The 19,980-nt window shown below is 35.3% G+C and overlaps 2 protein-coding genes across 2 annotated transcripts; one reads left to right on the top strand and one right to left on the bottom strand.

Annotated features, from left to right (window-relative positions):
• The first annotated feature begins 9,260 nt into the window (after nucleotides 1-9,260).
• LOC120216676 (dihydroflavonol 4-reductase-like) lies at nucleotides 9,261-10,988 on the top strand. The gene is made up of 6 exons (XM_039214031.1): nucleotides 9,261-9,461; nucleotides 9,562-9,731; nucleotides 9,952-10,146; nucleotides 10,224-10,383; nucleotides 10,455-10,647; nucleotides 10,734-10,988. The coding sequence occupies exons 1-6, from the start codon at nucleotides 9,293-9,295 to the stop codon at nucleotides 10,906-10,908; spliced, it is 1,062 nt and encodes a 353-aa protein (XP_039069962.1). The 5' UTR covers nucleotides 9,261-9,292; the 3' UTR covers nucleotides 10,909-10,988.
• A 4,609-nt stretch (nucleotides 10,989-15,597) lies between these two features.
• Nucleotides 15,598-18,285, bottom strand: LOC120216675 (uncharacterized sugar kinase slr0537-like). Its single transcript, XM_039214030.1, has 8 exons — nucleotides 18,063-18,285; nucleotides 17,418-17,681; nucleotides 17,258-17,329; nucleotides 17,100-17,138; nucleotides 16,756-16,863; nucleotides 16,460-16,557; nucleotides 16,227-16,338; nucleotides 15,598-16,058 (listed from the first exon to the last, which is right to left on the bottom strand). The coding sequence occupies exons 1-8, from the start codon at nucleotides 18,225-18,227 to the stop codon at nucleotides 15,810-15,812; spliced, it is 1,107 nt and encodes a 368-aa protein (XP_039069961.1). The 5' UTR covers nucleotides 18,228-18,285; the 3' UTR covers nucleotides 15,598-15,809.
• Between the last annotated feature and the right edge of the window lie 1,695 nt (nucleotides 18,286-19,980).

Raw genomic sequence — 19,980 nt, 5'->3', positions numbered from 1 at the left:
GGTAACCCTAGGCCAAAAAAAAATATCTCCCTAATCAAATATTTAAATTATAATTTAAATTCATTTTCGGTCGAATAAAAAAATTAGATCTCTAATCAAATATTTAAATTACAATTTAAATTTATCTTCGATCGCGTTGCGTTTATCACTATTATAGATATAGAGGATGATATTACGGTCACTGTAAAAATTGTAAATGTGAATTTTTGATAACATATGATATTATAGGTATAAAGATTCAGACGATATCGTTACTACTATATAATGATTGTTTTTGTGGTTGCAGACCATTTTTTAAGTAGTTGTCCCTAATAACAAATGTTAAAAAATAAATTTTAAGGGTAACTCCATATAACAAGCATTGAAAAATTGGTCTCTAATAATAAATATTTAAAAAAATTAAGAGTATGCTCATAATAATAAATATTGAAAAAATAGACTTCTAGTAAAAAATACTGAAAAAAATTAGACTCAAAATAATAACATAAAAGAAACTAAAGTTTAGAAGTATGCACCTAATAACAAATATTGAAGAAATTGAGCCCCTAGTAATAAGTATTAAAAAATTGGACCTTAATAATAAATGTTAAAAAAATATTGGTAAAAAATTAGACACTAATACAAATATTAGGAAAAAATAAGATATAAGAATATGACCCTAATAATAAATATTAGGAAAATATGAACCTATAATAATAAATATTTAAAATAAAATTAGACCCTCAATAATAAATACTAAAAATAATTTAGCCCCATAATTTATAGAAACCCATTTTTTTATAAATATAGTATATTATAAAACTTTTGGGCTCTGGGCAGGTGCCCCTCCTGCCCTGGCCCAGATACGGCCCTGACTCAAAAGTTAGCCCTGTTCTTTTTGGTTTTCCCTTAAATGCGAGTAAAATCATCTCTATTCAGCGCACATCACGACAGCAATTGTATTTGATTACGGCTGTTTTATATGGAATAACTCCCGTCTTGGGATAATGGTATGGATGGTCCTTTAATTAGTAAATAGTGTTAACATGACACGTTTACTTTGATCTCTCTCCTATTTTACTCACTATACTTTTAATTTTTTCAATTTAATCACTCAACTTTATACATTATTTTTTTTTGGATAAATTACACCAATCATCGTTGAACCTTGCTCTCTCTCCTATTTCACTCATTTAATTTTTTTAATTTATTCACTGAAGTTTATAGATTTTTTTGGGTCACTCAACTGTTAACTTTCTAACGGCGTTATGACATGGTAACCTAAACTAAAACGGCATCATTTTGAATTTCTACATAAAACCAAATTTAGTTCAAAACTATGTCCCTTTGATTTCCTATAAAAAAAAAAACTTATTTTTCCCTTTTCTTTTTTCTTCTTCTTCTTCTTTCTCTTTTTCTCTCTCTCACTAAATTAATCTAGAATCTGGCCACCACATTAGTTTCAGTTTTGATCATTGCTGGCCACCGTCGTCGAAGGCTGATGAGTTAAAATTTTCCACCAAACTCGTATGAGTCTTTTAAACATGAATCCATTGTTCATTTTGAATGGTTAATTGTTCAATTTTCTTCAATCAAATTATTGATGCTCCTATTAAAAATAAAGAGGATTCAATTTTTAATCTAGTTGTGCTATCACGGCTTAACAATAAAATTGGATTTTTCAGAATCGTTTATGTCAAAAGTTCTTTGGTTACTTTCTATGAAAAATTTTGGGGAGTTAAAAGAATGCTTATAAGAAGTTTGAAGAAATGCCTGTAAAGAATGTAGTTTCATGGACTACTGTTATTGTTGGATTCCCGACAATTATGGTTGGTAGTTCTCATTTTGAATGGTCGATGATAATTTGAGGTTGGAGTTGGGATTAAGATTTAGTAATTTTATTTTATTTTTATTTTAAAATCCTACTTAGCATTATTTATTAATAATTTTTTAATAACAATATGATGTGCTCTATTTAATATTAATTTATTCCACATCATCTAGTTGTTAGGAAGTTAACGGTTTGACAAAAAAAAGTCAATATGTAGAGTTCAGTGAGTAAATTGAAAAAATTAAAAGTATAGTGAGTAAAATATGAGAGAATAAAGTTTGGTGAGTAAACATGTAATTTACCCTTGTTTTTTATCACTCCGCCGTTAAGTTTCTAACGGTATTATGACGTGGATTAAATAAACTTTTTTAATTGTTAAAAATAGATAAAAAAGAGAGGAAATTATTAAAAAATAAGATAAATAATATTGCTATTCCTCTATTAGAAAACTACCCAACTCCACAACCAAATGTCACCAGCCACACTCCATTAGCTTTCTGATGACGGCTAGCCACGACGATAACCACCTCTACTCGGTGACAATAACTATTCTGTCAACGGTCAAAAGGCTACAGTCACTCCTAATCTAATCTATGTTATTTCAGTAGCCTTTAATCCCTAAATTCTAATCCAAACAATAAATTATAATCTTCAATCCAAATCCCAACCCCCATCGATCACCATCTACATCTTGTTGAAATTCCAAAGTCCAAATTGGCTGCACATTTCCACCGAAAGTGCAAATAATTAAATGCACCGAAAAATGGGTTGTTTTTTTTATTTATTTTTTACAATGGTAAAAGCTTAATTTTAGTCATTGTACTTTAGGGTATTTATAAATTAGTCCTTAAAGCTTCAACTATAAATACCCTAGCTCATTTAGTTTCAAAACCATCCCAAAACATTCTAGCTTTCTTCCAATACTAGAGAGAATTTAGAGAGTTTCTTGAGAGTTGTTTTCTCCTTTTTATCAAGAGAGAATTATCATTGTTTTCTCCTTGGTAGATCGAGAGAGTTGTAATTACTATTTTCTCATAGTGAAATTCTTCTACCGTTGCCCGTGGTTTTTACCCTATATTATTTAGGGGTTTTCCACGTAAATTTTGTGTCTTCTTTATCTTCATTTTTATTTTCTCAAATTATCAGTTGCGATTTTGCTCTATCCGATAGCCGTCTTCCGCAACAATTGGTATCCGAGCTAGATTAGAGTGTGTAATATCTGTTTATTGTCTTTGTGGTTGCCACCAAAAGGTGGATCCTCCAATATAAGAAAGTAAGAAGGTATTACCCATTCTTTGAAGGTTCCAGAGAACTATTCACGATAGTGAAATAGTGGGAGTTATCCGTAAAAGAAGCTATGACAACGAAATTTGATATTGAAAAATTCAATGAGAGAAATTTCTCATTGTGGAAATTGAAGATGAAGGTCATCCTGAGGAAAGACGGGTGTCTAGCAGCTATCAGTGAAAGGCCGGTAGATTTCACAGATGACAATAAATGGATCGAAATGTATGGGAATGCTATGTCAAACTTTCATCTAGCATTAGCAGATGAAGTATTATCAAACATCGAGGAGAAGAAGACAGCTAAGGAGATATGAGACCATCTCACCAAATTGTACGAGGCCACATCGTTGCACAATAAAATTTTCCTTAAGAGGAAATTGTACACTCTCCGTATGCCATAATCTACTTCAGTGACAGAGCACTTAAATACGCTGAACACTTTATTTTCTCAGCTTACATCCTTAAGCTGTAAAATAAGAGAACAAGAACGTGCTGAACTTCTACTTCAAAGTCTACCAGATTCGTATGATCAACTCATCATCAACTTGACAAACAGTAATGTCACCAGTCTAGTCTTCGATAACGTTGCAGCTGCTGTTCTACAAGAAGAAAATTAGCACAAGAACAAGGAAGACATATAAGTAAATTTGCAACAAGCAGAAGCGTTGACAACGACGAGAGGGAGATCAACAGAACGTGGCCAAAGCAGCAGTCACAAACATGGCAGATCGAAGTCAAGGAGCAAGAAGAATTTAAAGTGCTACAACTGTGAAAAGAAGGTTCACTTGAAGAAGGATTGTTGGAGTCTAAATAAAAACTCCAATCCACAAGGTAATACCGCAAACACTTCAGATGATGGAGATGCTCTATGCTGTGAAGCGTCAACCACCGTGGAAGGCAGAAAAAGATTTACATATATATGGCTCATTGATTCGGGAGCGACATATCACATGACCTCAAGAAGAGAATGATTCCATCATTATGAACATGTCTCAGGAGGATCTGTGTATAGTTGCAATGATCATGCCTTAGAGATCGTTGGTGTGGGAACCATCAAATTAAAGATGTATGATAGAACAATTAAAGTTGTTCGAGATGTGCGACACATGAAATGCCTGAAGAAAAATTTATTATCCTACTGATTGTTGGATAATAATGCAAGCAAGATTGAAACACAGAAATGAATCATGAAGGTGTTCTGTGGAGCGCTTGTGGTGTTGAAAGGCGAAAAGATAGCTGTAAACTTGTACATGCTGAAGGGAGAAACTTTGCTAGAAGCAGAAGCCTCTGTTTCCTCATGTAGTTCAGATTCTGCAATGCTATGACATCAGAAACTTGGACACATGTCAGAATAAGGAATGAAAGTCCTTGTGGAGAAAAAGCTACTTCCAGGCTTAATAAAGGTATCACTTCCTTTGTGTGAGCATTGCATAACAAGTAAGCAGCACCAGTTGAAATTCAACACATCAAATTCTAGAGGCAAAAGTGTTCTCACTCTGACGTATGGAAAGCACCAGTTACATCTCTAGGCGGAGCAAAATATTTTGTCTCATTTATTGATGACTACTCCAGGAGATGTTGGGTGTACCCTATTAAAAAGAAGTCAGACGTGTTTTCAACTTTCAAAAACTTCAAAGCGCGGGTGGAACTTGATTCTGGAAATAAGATCAAGTGTTTCAGAACAGATAATGGAGGAGAATACACAAGCGAAGAATTTGATGACTTTTGCAGGAAAGAAGGCATCAAAAGATAGTTCACAGTGGTGAACACTCCTCAACAAAATGGAGTGACAGAGCGGATGAACAGAACCTTGTTAGAAAGAACAAGAGCAATGTTGAGGGATGCAGGCGTAGAAAAATCATTTTGGGCAGAAGCAGTCAATACCGCCTATTATTTGGTGAATCGAGCTCCATCAACTGCAATAGAGCTAAAGACACCAATGAAGATGTGGACTGGTAAACCAGCTGACTATTCAAACCTCCATGTATTTGGAAGTATTGTATACGTGATGTACAACTACCAAGAAATTTCAAAGTTGGATCCAAAATCCAGGAAATGCAAATTCTTGGGGTATGCTGATGGTGTAAAGGGGTATCGCTTGTGGGATCCCATTACCCGCAAAGTGATCATCAGCAGGGATGTTATCTTTGTAGAGGATAAACTACAAAGAAAATAAAGTGATGATAGCGCTGAAAAGTCAGAGACTACACAGATACATGTGGAAAAGGAGATTGAACAAGGAGATTCTTCTGAAGCAGAACCAACACATGATGAACAAGAACCAGAGAGTTCTGAAGCTCCAACAACTCGTCAATCAGATCGTGTGAGAAGACGTCCCAATTGGCACTCAAATTATGTTATAGAAGGTAATATTGCATACTACCTTTTAACAGAGGACGATGAGCCATCAGCATACCAGGAGGCAATAAACAGCTCAGATGCTTCTCTATGGATGATGGCGATGCAAGAAGAAATTGAAGCCCTTCATAAAAATAATACATGGGACCTTGTGCCACTACCACAAGGAAGGAAACCAATTGGTAACAAATGGGTCTTCAAAATCAAGCAAAATGGTGACGATCAAGTAGAGAGGTATCGTGCAAGACTGGTGGTCAAATGATATGCTCGAAAAGAAGGTATTGATTTCAATGAAATATTTTCTCTTGTGGTTCGACTAACAACAATTCAAGTAGTCTTGGCAATATGTGCTACATTGAATTTACATCTAGAGCAGCTAGATGTTAAAACAACTTTTCTTCATGGAAATCTTGAAGAAGAAATTTACATGCTCCAACCTGAAGGTTTTGAAGAAAAAGAAAAGAAGAACTTTGTTTGCAGGTTGAACAAATCTCTGTACGGTCTAAAGAAGGCGCCGAGGTGTTGGTATAAGAGATTTGATTCCTTCATTATGTGCCTTGAATATAACAGACTTAATGCAGACCCTTGTACTTATTTCAAGAGGTCTGGTGATAACGATTTTGTTATATTGCTATTGTATGTGGATGACATGTTGGTTGCAGGACCCAACAAAGATCATATTGATGAATTGAAGGCACAACTGGCTAGAGAATTTGAAATGAAGGACTTGGGATCAGCAAACAAGATTCTAGGGATGTAAATTCACCGAGACAGAAGTAATAGGAAGATTTGGCTTTCACAAAAGAATTACTTGAAGAAGATCTTGTCACGATTCAGCATGCAAGATTGTAAGCCAATTTCTACCCCTATTCCTATTAACTTCAAATTATCCTCCAGTATGAGTCCTAGCAGTGAAAAAGAGAGGATAAAGATGTCTCGAGTACCGTATGCATCAGCAGTGGGAAGTTTAATGTTCGCTATGATATGCACAAGACCAGACATTGCACAATCAGTGGGAGTAGTTAGTCGGTACATGGCGAATCCAGGCAAAGAACATTGGAATACAGTAAAGAGGATCCTGAGATACATCAAAGGGACCTCAAATGTTACATTATGTTACAGAGGATCAAACTTACTAATCAATAGGTATGTAGATTCTGACTATGCAGGGGATTTGGATAAAAGCAAATCTACAACAGGATATGTGTTCAAAGTTACTGATGGAGCTGTAAGCTGGGTTTCTAAGTTACAGTCAGTTGTGGCTACATCCACAACAGAAGCAGAATATGTAGCAGCTACACAAGCCAGTAAAGAAGCAATTTGGTTGAAGATGCTATTGGAGGAGCTTGGGCACAATCAAGAGTATGTCTCTCTATTTTGTGACAGTCAAAGCGCCTTGCATCTAGCAAGGAATCCATCATTTCATTCAAGGACAAGCAAGGAATCCATCATTTCATTCAAGGACAAAGCACATACGAGTTCAGTACCATTTCATTCGTGAAAAGGTGGAAGAAGTAACGGTAGATATGCAGAAGATCCATACCAAAGACAACATAGCAGATTTCATGACGAAGGCAATCAGCGCTGATAAATTTACCTGGTGTCGATCATCCTGTGGCCTGTCAGAAACGTAAGCAACATGAAGGTAAAAGGTAGAAAGAATGGTGTGAAGATATGATTGTTCCAATCTAATCTTCAAGTGAGAGATTGTTGAAATTCCAAAGTTCAAATTGGCTGCACATTTCCACCGAAAGTGCAAATAATTAAATGCACCGAAAAATTGGTTGTTTTTTGTTGATTTTTCGACAATGGTAAAAGCTCAATTTTAGTCATTGTACTTTAGGATATTTACAAATTAGTCCTTAAAGCTTCAACTATAAATACCCTAGCTCATTTAGCTTCAAAACCATCCCAAAGCATTCTAGCTTTCTTCCAATACTAGAGAGAATTTAGAGAGTTTCTTGAGAGTTGTTTTCTCTTTTTTATCAAGAGATAATTATCATTGTTTTCTCCTTGGTAGATCGAGAGAGGTTGTAAATTCCTATTTTCTCATAGTGAAATTCTTCTACCGTTGCTCGTGGTTTTTACCCTATATTATTTAGGGGTTTTCCACGTAAATTTTGTGTCTTCTTTATCTTCATTTTTATTTTCTCAAATTATCAATTGCGATTTTGCTCTATCCGATAGCCGTCTTCTGCAACACATCTCAACCCCAAAATCTCGTTGATTATTACCCTAAATCTCAAACTCCACTGATATTGGAGAATAATGGTTTCAATAAGACTAGTCTTGGCGTAAACTCGTATACTCTCTTCAATTGGCAAGGATAAACGTGAGGCTGAAGAGAGAAAAAAAAAAAAAGCGAAACTGGAACAGAGTCGAAGAGTGGGCATCGTACTGAGATTGGAATAACCGTTAAATCTTCAAATAGAATGTAATCGAGAAGCTTGAAAGCTTGAGGAACTCGGTGTCTGCTTGATGCTTATTTTCATGGAGAGGAATAAGAGAAGTATTCCAAGCAAGTAGAGGCCAACCTCGTTATGAAATTTTCCCTGTCCATCCATACTGACGCATAATCCCATATATCTCATTAAGTGTTCCGATAATAAATAACATGACATAGCATATTGAGGTAAGGTCTGAGCCATCGGTTTAAGAAAGACTTTCAGCCCCCCGTAAGAAAAGAAGTGTTTAGTCCATCTAGTGACTCTGGTCATGACTCTATCGCACAAATAGCCAAAGGTTCTGATTTTATTTTTACTAATATATAATGGAACATTTGGCTAACAAAATTATTCTTGTTATTAAAAATACCTCAAGAACAATTAAATCGTTTGATTTTTATTTAATTTAAACATAAGCCTTTAAAACTACATTTTTATAAGAACCTTCAATTTTTTTAAAGAATAATTTCATGGATATTCAGTCATGCCTAACCTAAAATGATCGATGATAATATAGTCTTTTAAAATTTGCATTTCAAGTTGAAATATTTTTTCAAACCTAAAAAATGATTTCTATAGTTGAAACCGAAATGAATAATAATAATGCTTAAGGCAACATGAAGCCAAAACCTCAAGAACAGTTAACTCATTTGATTAATTTTGATTGTTAAGATAATTCTTTTATGAGATATTACTATCACATGATACATTATGATTCTATCACGTGAAATTTATTAATTTATTATTATTTTAAAAAATTATTAAAAATATTACTTGATAATATTGTGATGTGATATATAGCATTAATTGATTAAAGAAATTTTCAGATTTAATTGTCAATATTAATTCATTAATTTTTGAAAAATTCAAAATTTTATTCATGACCTTAAACGATTAATGTTAATTTGATTAAATTATTGGGGTTTATGATTAAAATAGATAAAACAATTAAAATTACAGTTTATGTAGGAGTAGTAGCATAATTAAACTTAACAAATTAATAAAGTTTGAATCATTTTAAAAATCAAAAATTTAAAAAATTTAAAACTAAAAATGATAACATCAAATTATAATGATTAAAAATACATAAGCAGTAACTGATAACCAAAATTCATAATTTAACCTATATAATAGGTGTGTACCTTTGACCTTGCGTTAGGATTCAAATTCAAGTGAAACAAAGCTTGTAAGATACCCCGTGTAGTCGAGTGGGCAACATGGTAGTTAACGGCCCAGCCAACTACCACCCACGTGCAAAACCGGCAGCTCACCACGTGATGAAGAACCATGAGTTAGATGGAGAGAATCTTCATCGTCTATATAAGAACCATAAGCAAACCTGAAAAAACAGGGTCCAGTTAGTGTTAAAAATACTTTTCTTTTTGAGTTTCTTTATGTTGCCTGAAAATCTAAAGAACCAGACAGAGAATTTTATAATGGGGCCATCAGAGAAGGAAGGCGAGATCGTGTGCGTCACCGGCGCGTCTGGGTTCATTGGTTCATGGCTCATCAAGCTGCTCCTAGAACGCGGTTATGTGGTGCGCGGCACTGTGCGGGACCCTGGTTGCATGATTTAACCATCATTTTAATTAAAAAAAATAGTTTAGTGATGTTTTAATTGTTAATTTCCATTTTTTTTTTTTTGGTTTTATTAATGGAGTAGAAAACTTGAAGAAGGTGAAACATTTGCTGGAACTACCTAAAGCAAAGACACACCTGACTCTTTGGAAAGCTGATTTAGGTGAAGATGGGAGCTTTGATGATGCAATTCAAGGTTGCACAGGTGTGTTCCATGTCGCCACACCTATGGATTTCGAGTCCGAGGACCCCGAGGTATATTAATACAGAAGATGATCCGTCTCCCTGATCATTTCAAATTATCATTTAATATAGATATTATTTTTGTATTTTTGTATTTTTTATTGATAATTTGTTTTTATACTCTTAAAATTTTTTAAGTTCAACATCTCTTAAAATATTATATGTTCATCCTTAACATAATATATTGTATTCGTCCCTAAGTCTAAGCCGTAGGTTTTGGTCTGAGTTGCAGAATGAAGTCATAAAACCGACGATCAATGGAGTGTTGAGCATCATGAAAGCATGTGCCAGATCCGAAACTGTTAGAAGATTAGTGTTCACGTCATCTGCTGGAACTATTGACGTTGCAGAACAACAAAAGCCTTGTTATGATGAAAGCTGTTGGAGCGACCTTGAATTTATCCAAGCCAGGAAAATGACTGGTTGGGTTAGTACTTCTTCCAGCATTACAAAGAACAATAGAAACGGTCAAATTCTAACCCTTTGTTTTCCCTGGTTGCGTAGATGTATTTCGTCTCCAAGACAATGGCTGAGCAAGCTGCCTGGAAGTTTGCTAAAGAAAATAACATAGATTTTGTCAGCATAATACCACCTTTAGTTGTTGGTCCATTTATTATGCAGTCGATGCCGCCAAGCCTTATAACTGCACTTTCTCCCATCACTGGTACAGGCTTCTGTAATTCCAAAATGTGTCAATAATAGGTTGAATCTAATGAGATGTGTTGACAAATGCAGGGAATGAAGCTCATTATTCAATCATAAAACAAGGCCAATTCATTCATTTGGATGACTTGTGTAGAGCTCATATCTTTCTTCTCGAGAATCCGAAAGCCGAAGGTCGATACATTTGCGCCTCTCACCATGCTACCATTGTCGATCTTGCGAAGATGCTCAGAGAAAAGTACCCTGAATATAATGTTCCAACAGAGTAAATAAATCCCTTCATATGATTCAAAGTTCCTATACGATCACTCTAATTTTGATTCATGGCCTGATGAGACATGTTTTGGTCAGGTTCAAAGACGTGGATGGTGACTTGAAGAGTATTGAATTCTCTTCAAAGAAGCTGATGGAGTTGGGGTTTCAGTTTAAATATAGCTTGGCAGACATGTTCATAGGAGCTGTCGAGACATGCCGAGAAAAGGGCCTGCTTCCTCTTTCAAATGAGAAGCATGTCACCGTAGACTAAAAAGATCCACAAATGAATGCCTTCCATGTCTTTCCATTTCGTCTTGCGAAATAAATAAATAAAGATTAAATCTTGAATGAGTTTTGTGGTCTGTAATTTGGTGTCGACCGTGTAAGCACTTTTGGCGACTTTTGTGATTATGTTATGTATTTTAATTTTCTTAGAAATAAAGGACTACTCCAGTTGTCCGGAAATTAGATTAAAAGCAGATGAAAAATAGTTGTAAACTAAATGCTAATCTACTTTTTTATTATTATTTTAAATTACACTTATGACCATTTAATTACAACTTTTAACATAAATCAAACGACCTCAATGATAAAAGAATTATTGTTATTTGATAAATTTCTTTGAACAGCTATTGTCTTATACTTATTCCAGATTAATCAAAAAGAAATTATAATTTATTTAAATTAATTATCGATATTTTATTTTAAACAATTAAATTATTACATTTAAACATATAAACACTGGGTAATGGGCAAACTCATTTAGTTTGTACTGCTATTTCTGGGATGCCAATATGACAATGCCATCTTAGATGGTAAAATCCTTTATCTTTAATATTATTAAAACATATAATTAGAAACATCTGCTTGAATTATGAATGATGTCTTATAAGTTTTAATTAGATTTGTGTTGCACGTACAATGTGCATTATACATTATACATAGTTCAGTTCCTGAATGGATTGAAACCTGATCAGCTGTGTGACATTCTATACCTAATTTCCATCATTATGTTTTTTGCTTATCAGTTTTCTTCCCTTGTTTGAACAATCTCAACCATGTGCCTGTCTTGATTGATTTGCATATTCGGATGCTCTTATGAAGATAGCAGGCCCAAAAGCTTATTTCATGCATTGTTTGCCTGCTGAAAGAGGAGTAGAAGTGAACTGACAGTGTTATTGAGGCTCCAAACTCCATCGTCTTTCCACAGGCAGAAAATCGTATGCATGCACAGAATGCTATAATGCTTCATGTTCTTGGGTCATAATTAGGGGTGCACAAAAAATCCAAATATCCGAAAAAAATATCCGAAACCGGTTTTGGGAAAAACCGGTTTTTTTTTAACCGGATCGGATTTTTTTAAACCGGTTATTTTAACCGGTTTGGAGAAAAAAACCTAGACTGGTTTTTTTACCGGATAAAAAACCGGTTTGAAAAAAACCGGTTAAAAAACCGGTTTTTATCCGAAAAAGAAACCGGTCTGGGTTTAAAAAACTAGCCGTTAATATAGCCGTTGGGGGGGTTTTGTGACCGTTTTTTACCGTTTTTTTCTTTAAAAAATTACCATTTTACCACCCTAAACATGTATAAATAGGTTGGGGATGTATTTGGTTGATTACAAATTCCTCAAATCTTATTACACAACACTTAAACATCTCTCAAATCTTACTTTTGTAATTTTTTGTTCATCATGAGTAACACGGCTGAATCTTCCGTCGGGGGAAACCTTGAAGTCGTGAGAGTGATCGAACACACTCGAAACAAAGACATTTGGGATCACTACGATGTATGTGAGATGTCAAATGGCTCGAGGAGGGCGCGTTGTAAACTTTGTCTAAAGTTTCTTGCATCGGAAGGAAACACAACGTTGAAGAACCATTTGACAAAATCATGCAAGGCACTTCGCTCAAGATCGGATCCTAGTCAATCGAATCTTACACCGCAAGGTGGTGTTTTTGTTTACGACAACGAAAAATTACGAGAAGCGTTTACAAAGTTCGTGATTACAAAAGCATTGCCGTTCGACCACTTTGATGATGAAGATTTCACGACAACAATTCAACAACTAATGCAACCACGTTATACTCAAGTAAGTCGTACTACCCTTAGAAGAGATGCTATAAAAATGTGGCGTACGGCGAGGGAAAAAATGATTTTAGGATTCCAAGAACACCGTTATGGTGTGTCGCTTACATGTGACGTTTGGAGTTCCCCTCATAATACCAGAAATTCTTTTTTAGCCGTTACGTCACATTGGTTAGATCAAGATAATTGGCAAATGATGAAAAGAACAATCGCGTTTGAATTATTCGGTGAGCCGCATACCGGTGTTAATTTATTTACACTTTTAAAAAGGGTAATTTGTCTTTATAAATTAGAAAATAAAGTTTTTTCTATATCCTTTGATAATGCATCGAATAATACAAACGCGGTTCCAAGATTGAAAATATTACTTTCACCGATTTTAGACGGTGCGTTTTTTCATACCCGTTGCGTTGCACACATAATTAATTTATCCGTGCAAGCCGGTTTGGAGGTTATTGAGCCGATTAGATTAGAATTCAAAACAATGATAAAATCGGTTCTTTGTAACAACAACAAAAGACTAAATGATTATAAACGATTTTGTAAGTCCGTTAATAAAAAGCTTTGGGTCCTAATTTGGATTGTCCAACTCGTTGGAACTCAACTTGGATGATGATGCATACTGCCTTAAGGCAAAGGGAAACATTGCAAACATTTCACGATCGGCTTTTCGAGAGGGGTCATGTCCCAAACATTTATCCGGATTCGAGTTGGGAAACTATAGCCAAAATAACCGATTTGCTTGAGGTTTTTAAAAATGCAACAACTTTTTATCCGGTGTTTATTATCCTACTAGCCCGTTGGTTCTTAATCAAATATTTTTGTTGGCTACCCGACTAAATGACTTTGAATTTGAAACCGAAGTTTTTCAAGAAATTGGCTTTGCAATGAAGGAAAAACTTTTAAAATATTTTAAGGAGATTCCCCCCATTTTTACTTGTGCCGCCGCTTTAAACCCAACGTTAAATGTTGGTGGGGTTGAAACACTAATTGAACAAATTGCGTTTGCTTTTAATCTAACCGATGATGAACCCAACTTTGTCCAAAACCAAATAAATTATTTTAACAAATGTTTTCGAGACATGTTTGCAATTTATTTAAATAAATACGGATCAAGTAGTGTAATACACGATCAAATGAGAATGAATGCGGAATCATCTAGTAGACGTCCAAGTAACATAAATTTGAATCTTTTTAACACTCTTGTAAATTCCCAATCCAAACGATCACGTACTACCACCCCAAGTAGCGAGTTGGGAAATTATATGTCATGCGATTTTCTATCAAAAATGACATTTGAAGAGTTTGAAAGTTTGGATATTTTAGCTTGGTGGAAAGAAAAGGAAGCACAATTTCCGATTCTAGCCGCCATGGCCCGTGATTTACTAACCGTCCAAGCTTCTACGGTAGCTTCGGAATCCGCTTTTTCTGTTAGTGGCAGGGTTATATCGCAACGGAGATCAAGACTAAGTCCCGAGTCGGTGGAAGTATGCATTTGTTTAAAGGATTATTTGGATGGAGTGGCTCGTAAGCAACATATCACCACCCTAGAAGATGCAATTGATGCCGATTTGGAAGCAAACTTACACATTGAAGAAGTCGAACTTGGAATATCCCCTCCAAACGAAGAAGGCGAAGATGATGAAGAAGAGATGGCAATGTAGTTTATTTTATAACTTTATTTCAATTATCGTAAACTTTGTTTCAATTATCGAACTTGAAGTTTTTAAGTATTTGAATTTATCGAACTTGGAAGTTTTTAAGTATTTGAATTTATCAAACTTGGAAGTATTTAAGTATTTTAATTATGTTGAGTTAATTAAGTATTTCAATTAAGTATTTGAATTTATCGAACTTGAGGTTTGATGCTTTCTCTTTGATTCTCTCTTGATTCTAGTTGTTTGATGTTTCTTGTCTTTGATCAATGGCTTCTAAGCTTGCTTAAATACACCTTGAATCACTTCTGAACGTTAGTGATAATTAATGAAGATAATATAGCCGTTTAAGTGTGAAAACATTTAATAAAAATGCTTGGAGCGTGGGGGAATCGGTACCCTCTCATAGGGAATCGGTTCCCTAAGTGTAAAATTCAAATATTTCGACCGTTGAATAGGGGGAATCGGTACCCCCTATGGGGGAATCGGTTCCCTCCGAGCATTCTGGAAATCTCGGAGCCAAACCATTCAGTGAGGAATCGGTACCCCCTTGGGGGGGAATCGGTTCCCTATGAGTAATCTGGAATATTAAAATCGGTTTTTTTATAACCGGTTTTTTAAAAAACCGGTTTTTTTAAAACCGAAACCGGTTACACCGGTTAGGATATCCGGCCCTCCAAACCGGTTAAAAACCGAACCGGTTATTTTATAAACCGGTTTTTTTCTATGAGAAAAAACCGGATCGGATAAAAACCGATCCGGATCGGATTGAAATCCGACAAATGTTCATCTCTAGTCATAATTGCTGCATTTAGAAAAAGAAAGCCAGTTATGCCACGTTACTTCTGGAACTCCATATTCATCCTAGACACAATCAAAACTTTTGTGAGTTTTGATTACTTTTCATGTGTACGGGTTCGAAACTTAAAAAAATTTACTATCTAGTGTAGCGATAACAATCGTATTTCAGTATATGTACATTGCTAGTGTCAATAATGCGTTATCTTCTTTTATATCTTAGTGCATATATTTGATCACGATGAACGCTTTCAACTTGCTTTTTTCCATGAAAGACCGAGGTGGAGTGTGCGGGCTAATAGGATTGAATTTCATGTTTGAGATATTTAACACTAATAATTTGGTTGTATGATGATTCATGCTCGAAATGACAATTTTATGAGGTAACATAAGACTTTTCCTCCAATAACAGTCGATTTAATGGATTGAAGCCCTTGCATATTAGTTCCTACAGAAATAATTCAATGATGACTCAACATTGATTATATATGTTGAAGCTTATGTTGATAAAGAGGAGTCGTGTGAACAAGTCAATCAAGCCCCAAAATGCAACTAAATCTGCCCTTTTGCTTTCAGAAAAACAAAACCATAGCAATGCAAGTTAAAAGAAACGGTTCTTATGTTACGGACACGTTCAGTTCCGAATATCAGGAAGTGAGAGACCCTTCATCTGCATCTGCTTGTACATCCATTGCCAATTCCCTGGGGTTACCTCACCCCCAAGGGAACGAATCACTGATCCACCACTACATGAGCCTACCTTACAACATTCCTCGAGGGATAATCCCTTCACCAATCCATATAAGAAACCACTAGCAAATAGGTCCCCAGCTCCCGTGGCATCAATCGCTTTTACCTCCCCTATAGCTGGAACTCGAACTATCTGCCATACAATGAAATCGATAAGGACACTATGAGAAGGGCATAGTTTGATCATAGTCGAGAATGGTAACTGTCAGAGAAAAAAGCATCCTTGAATGCAGGCATTAATAGGTTGATAGTATCTCAAACAGTAAGAATTTGCATCTGAAGGGATAAAAAACAAGTGAACCTCAAGTTCATGTTTTGCGATGCATCCATTGGACCCTAATGTAACCACAGCCCACCGGCAATACTTTGACAGATATTCCAGTGCAGCTTCAGGATGAGCATTTTGTTCACTCCTAAAGAAGTAAAACAGAAAAATGGGTATCAGCAGCTACAACATGCGGTTAATGCATCAATTTCTGACTCCCTAAATGTAAAGGACTCCATTCATTACTAAGGAAAAAAAATGACAGTCACCTCAGCAATTCAGTTGCTTCGTCCTCATTGGCAAAGCAGAGATCTATATCCCCTGATTCTAGTAACTGTTGAAGAGGTTCTCTAAAATTCCGAACCATCTGATAAAAGTCACAGACTTTATGAGATAAAATATTCAGAACCTGAAAGCTTTGATTATTCAAAACAACAACAAAGAAGAATTGTGAATTGAGGAGAAGTAAGATGCCAATCAGAGATGATATAGTAACAAAGACTGGCTATTTCACCCTATGCATAACATTACATTTAGCCTTCAGTAAAACATAGTCATTAATTACCTCAAAACTGGCCAAATCCAACGAAACACAGACACCATGTTGTTTGGCAATTCTTATAGCTGCTTGATTGACTTCCAAATTGAATGCACCATATCTCACCACCAACCACTGCAATGAAAGAAAAACCATTAAGTTGAATGTTCCACAATCAAACCGGCTACAAAGTAATGAAGGATATAATCTGTTCGAAATGTGATTCTATCCATTCTACATTCTTAAGTCATTGAAAACCATGATGAAAAGAATATGACAATCTAGGTTCCTTGCTTATAACTGAACGGGAAGGAAAATCCACAATCAGCTAACGTAGATTTGTTGTTTTAATTCTGTAAAATAATTCTCACCTTGGAACCACTAAAATCCCCTTTGGTCAATTCATCCCCCTGAAAAGAAAAGGGGGGATAAAAATTGAATGTAAGTTTGAATTCAGAAAGGTGCAAACATATTTACTTAAAATCAAGAAAGAAACTAAATATGAAAAAAGGGGGATTGTGACATTCACCTGAACTCTTACAGCGGATGATAGGCAAGGTCGCATTGTTCGGTTGCCGAATGCATCAACTAGGCATACACACTGAAACATAACAATACCAAGAAAGTTTCAACACTTGACCATTTAAAGCACAATTCAATTTCATAGAAATTGCATTCATAAGGATCACCTGAGCAGTAGTTCCTTTCTTCTTTCTCAACCTTGAAGTGTTAACCCCGCTAATGTTCATGTTACTTGCAAACAATTGACCTTGCTCATCATCCCCATAGGCCCCAATCATCCCACAGTTAACCCCAAAGCCTGAGCTAAGTCCTCGAATAGTATTTGCAACACTTCCCCCGGCCATAGTCTTTATAGGACATGGACCATCAGCTGACGCAAGGGTGTGTCTATTCAGCTCCATTAGTATGTGCTCAAGCTCTTCAATCGCCACCTACACAATGATAGCCTTCAATAACAACAGAACCTCGTTCCAAGTACCAACTAAATGTACAATTATTCTCAACCTCATCAACCAAGAAGACAAAGATTTCAGTTCCAAGGTTGAAAGTAATTACTTTTGTCGGGGGGACACTTGGTATGGAAATCAAAGACGGAAAATGGAAGGAAAAAGCAAAAATAGCAACAAGAAATTGAGCAAGCATGAACCAATAAAACAATAGCAAAAAGACCCGTCATATTGGGATTCGAAATTAAGGAACGTGGGTAATTCAAAGCAATCAAATCTTTTCCGTTAGTCAAAAACCCAGAAAATTATAAGGTAACAAAAGAAAGAAAAATGGATAAAAAGTAACAAAAAAAAGAAGGGACGTACTGGAATTGAACCACCACGTTCACCGGGAATTTGGTCGAGCAAGGAGCCATCGACACGAGCGACGTGATCGATGAGGGCGGCCGGTTGGAGTCCAAGTATAACAGGAGCATTGGGCTCAAGCTGAACCCCAGCCTCCCCATTGTTTAACAAAGTTTCTACTCCCATGGTTGTACCTCGAGTACTATTTCTAGTTTTCTGGGCTCCTTGAAGACTCTGATTTTCGCAAAGAGCTTATATTATTAATTATATAGGCAGAGGGGTAAACATGCGTACGCCTCACTGCAAGCAGATGTGGAAAGTCCGCGATATCCCGCTCCCCCTTTCGGCCTATTTAAATTATTATCGTCAGGAAAAAATTCCCTACCTTTTTTATTTCCATTTATTTATTCAAAAACTGGCCTTTTTGCCCCAACAAGGGTGTGGATTCTGAATCATGACTCGGACAGCTAAGTATTCTTGGGGTTTGTCAGATAATACGAACGGTTTGGTCTTCAACTCGACTTGTAAAAAGGTGTGGCATTCAATAATTTCCACTGCCTTCTCTTTTGGTTTAGAAACCAGTCTGGTGACTCTGGAACATTTATCACAGTTGCATAGAAACTCAGGGACATGATCCACCATTCTGAAAAACAAGTATGGATTATTGATGATCATCATTACATTACAGACTTTCTTCAATCTACTTGTGTCTGCTGATGGCGTGGGTGAAAATAGTTTCCTGCAGATAACTCATAACCAAAAGTTCAAATCTTTAATTACTCTGAAGTATACTGTTTATTTTACCATTTCTGGATCATTGGAAAGCGGGACGATTTAAGAGCTCAGAATCATGCTGCTGTTCGTTTTCTGGAAGGTGGGGCATTGGCATTGTTGCTTGGTTCTAGCCTTTCCCTAAAAATTTAGGCTTTTTTACCCCACTAACACCGTTTGTTTTTATTTTTACTTTTCTAACACCGTTCCACCAATATTTTCAAAACTAGCACCCTTTCTGCTGAGTTGGCAAAGGCGCGTCCCCGGGGGCGCGCTTTACCCGGTTTTTTCGCTGAGTTGGATGCCACGTGTGAAAGGCGCGTCCCCGGGGACGCGCCTTTTCCAACTCAGCAGACACGTATTTTGTTTTATAATAAATAGTTTATTTTTATTATTATTATAAATTAATAATATATTATGTAAAATGTTTCGATTATAATGTAAGAATTATCAAGTTTCGAGTATTTTTGATTTTGATTATCGATCTATTAATTTTATCAGTTAATTATTTAAATGTTATCAATCTAGTCATCTCATATCATATTTAACGAAAATATTGATGCATAAGTTAATAAATTAGTATAATTACATATTTAATCTTCAAGACTTACATATTTTATAAAATTAGTCTTATTGAAAATTTAAATTAATAAATTTAATCCTCCAATCAGAACATGAAATGTGTCATCGTATACATAAATTTTTTAATAACTTTTAATTTGTTTAATTTAATATTTTTCTCTACTTAGAAGGTGGAATTATTATTATATTTTAAAAAAAATTATAACTAATAATATTAAATATTATATTAAATAAATATATTAAATATATTTATGTATTTAAAAGTTAAAAAAATTATTTAGGTGTACATACATTGGCAAATATATAAATGCAATAACATTAAATTATTAGAAATAAAAACATTCATTTAAAAACTTTAATTACATAAGAGTTAACGGTTATATGATGATAACAGAGCTGGACATTTTTTTCTATTGTGCCCAATGTTTCTACAATGCCCACATCGTTTTTGTTCTGTTGACTTCTCCCGAATATCCATATCACAATGTATTCTAGTAGATTTTGGACGACCTGAGTCCCTCAATAGCAATGGATCTGGGACAATTGTAAGCCAAGTTTGAATCTCATTTGGGTCTCTTTCGTTTCC

Source organism: Hibiscus syriacus, unplaced genomic scaffold (genome assembly GCF_006381635.1).
Source record: "Hibiscus syriacus cultivar Baekdansim isolate YM2019G1 unplaced genomic scaffold, ASM638163v2 tig00110163_pilon, whole genome shotgun sequence".
In the NCBI taxonomy this organism is placed as follows: Eukaryota; Viridiplantae; Streptophyta; class Magnoliopsida; order Malvales; family Malvaceae; genus Hibiscus; species Hibiscus syriacus.
This window is presented reverse-complemented; position numbering and strand designations above follow the sequence as displayed.

Excerpts from the sequence above, each read along its gene's own strand:
- LOC120216676 (XM_039214031.1), top strand. The coding sequence starts at position 9,293 with ATGTTGCCTGAAAATCTAAAGAACCAGACAGAGAATTTTATAATGGGG. Across the intron at positions 9,462-9,561 it reads CGGCACTGTGCGGGACCCTG|AAAACTTGAAGAAGGTGAAA; the intron begins GTTGCATGATTT and ends TTAATGGAGTAG. Across the intron at positions 10,648-10,733 it reads GAATATAATGTTCCAACAGA|GTTCAAAGACGTGGATGGTG; the intron begins GTAAATAAATCC and ends TGTTTTGGTCAG.
- LOC120216675 (XM_039214030.1), bottom strand. The coding sequence starts at position 18,227 with ATGGGAGTAGAAACTTTGTTAAACAATGGGGAGGCTGGGGTTCAGCTT. Across the intron at positions 17,330-17,417 it reads AGAAAGGAACTACTGCTCAG|TGTGTATGCCTAGTTGATGC; the intron begins GTGATCCTTATG and ends GTTATGTTTCAG. Across the intron at positions 17,139-17,257 it reads CATCCGCTGTAAGAGTTCAG|GGGGATGAATTGACCAAAGG; the intron begins GTGAATGTCACA and ends TTTTCTTTTCAG.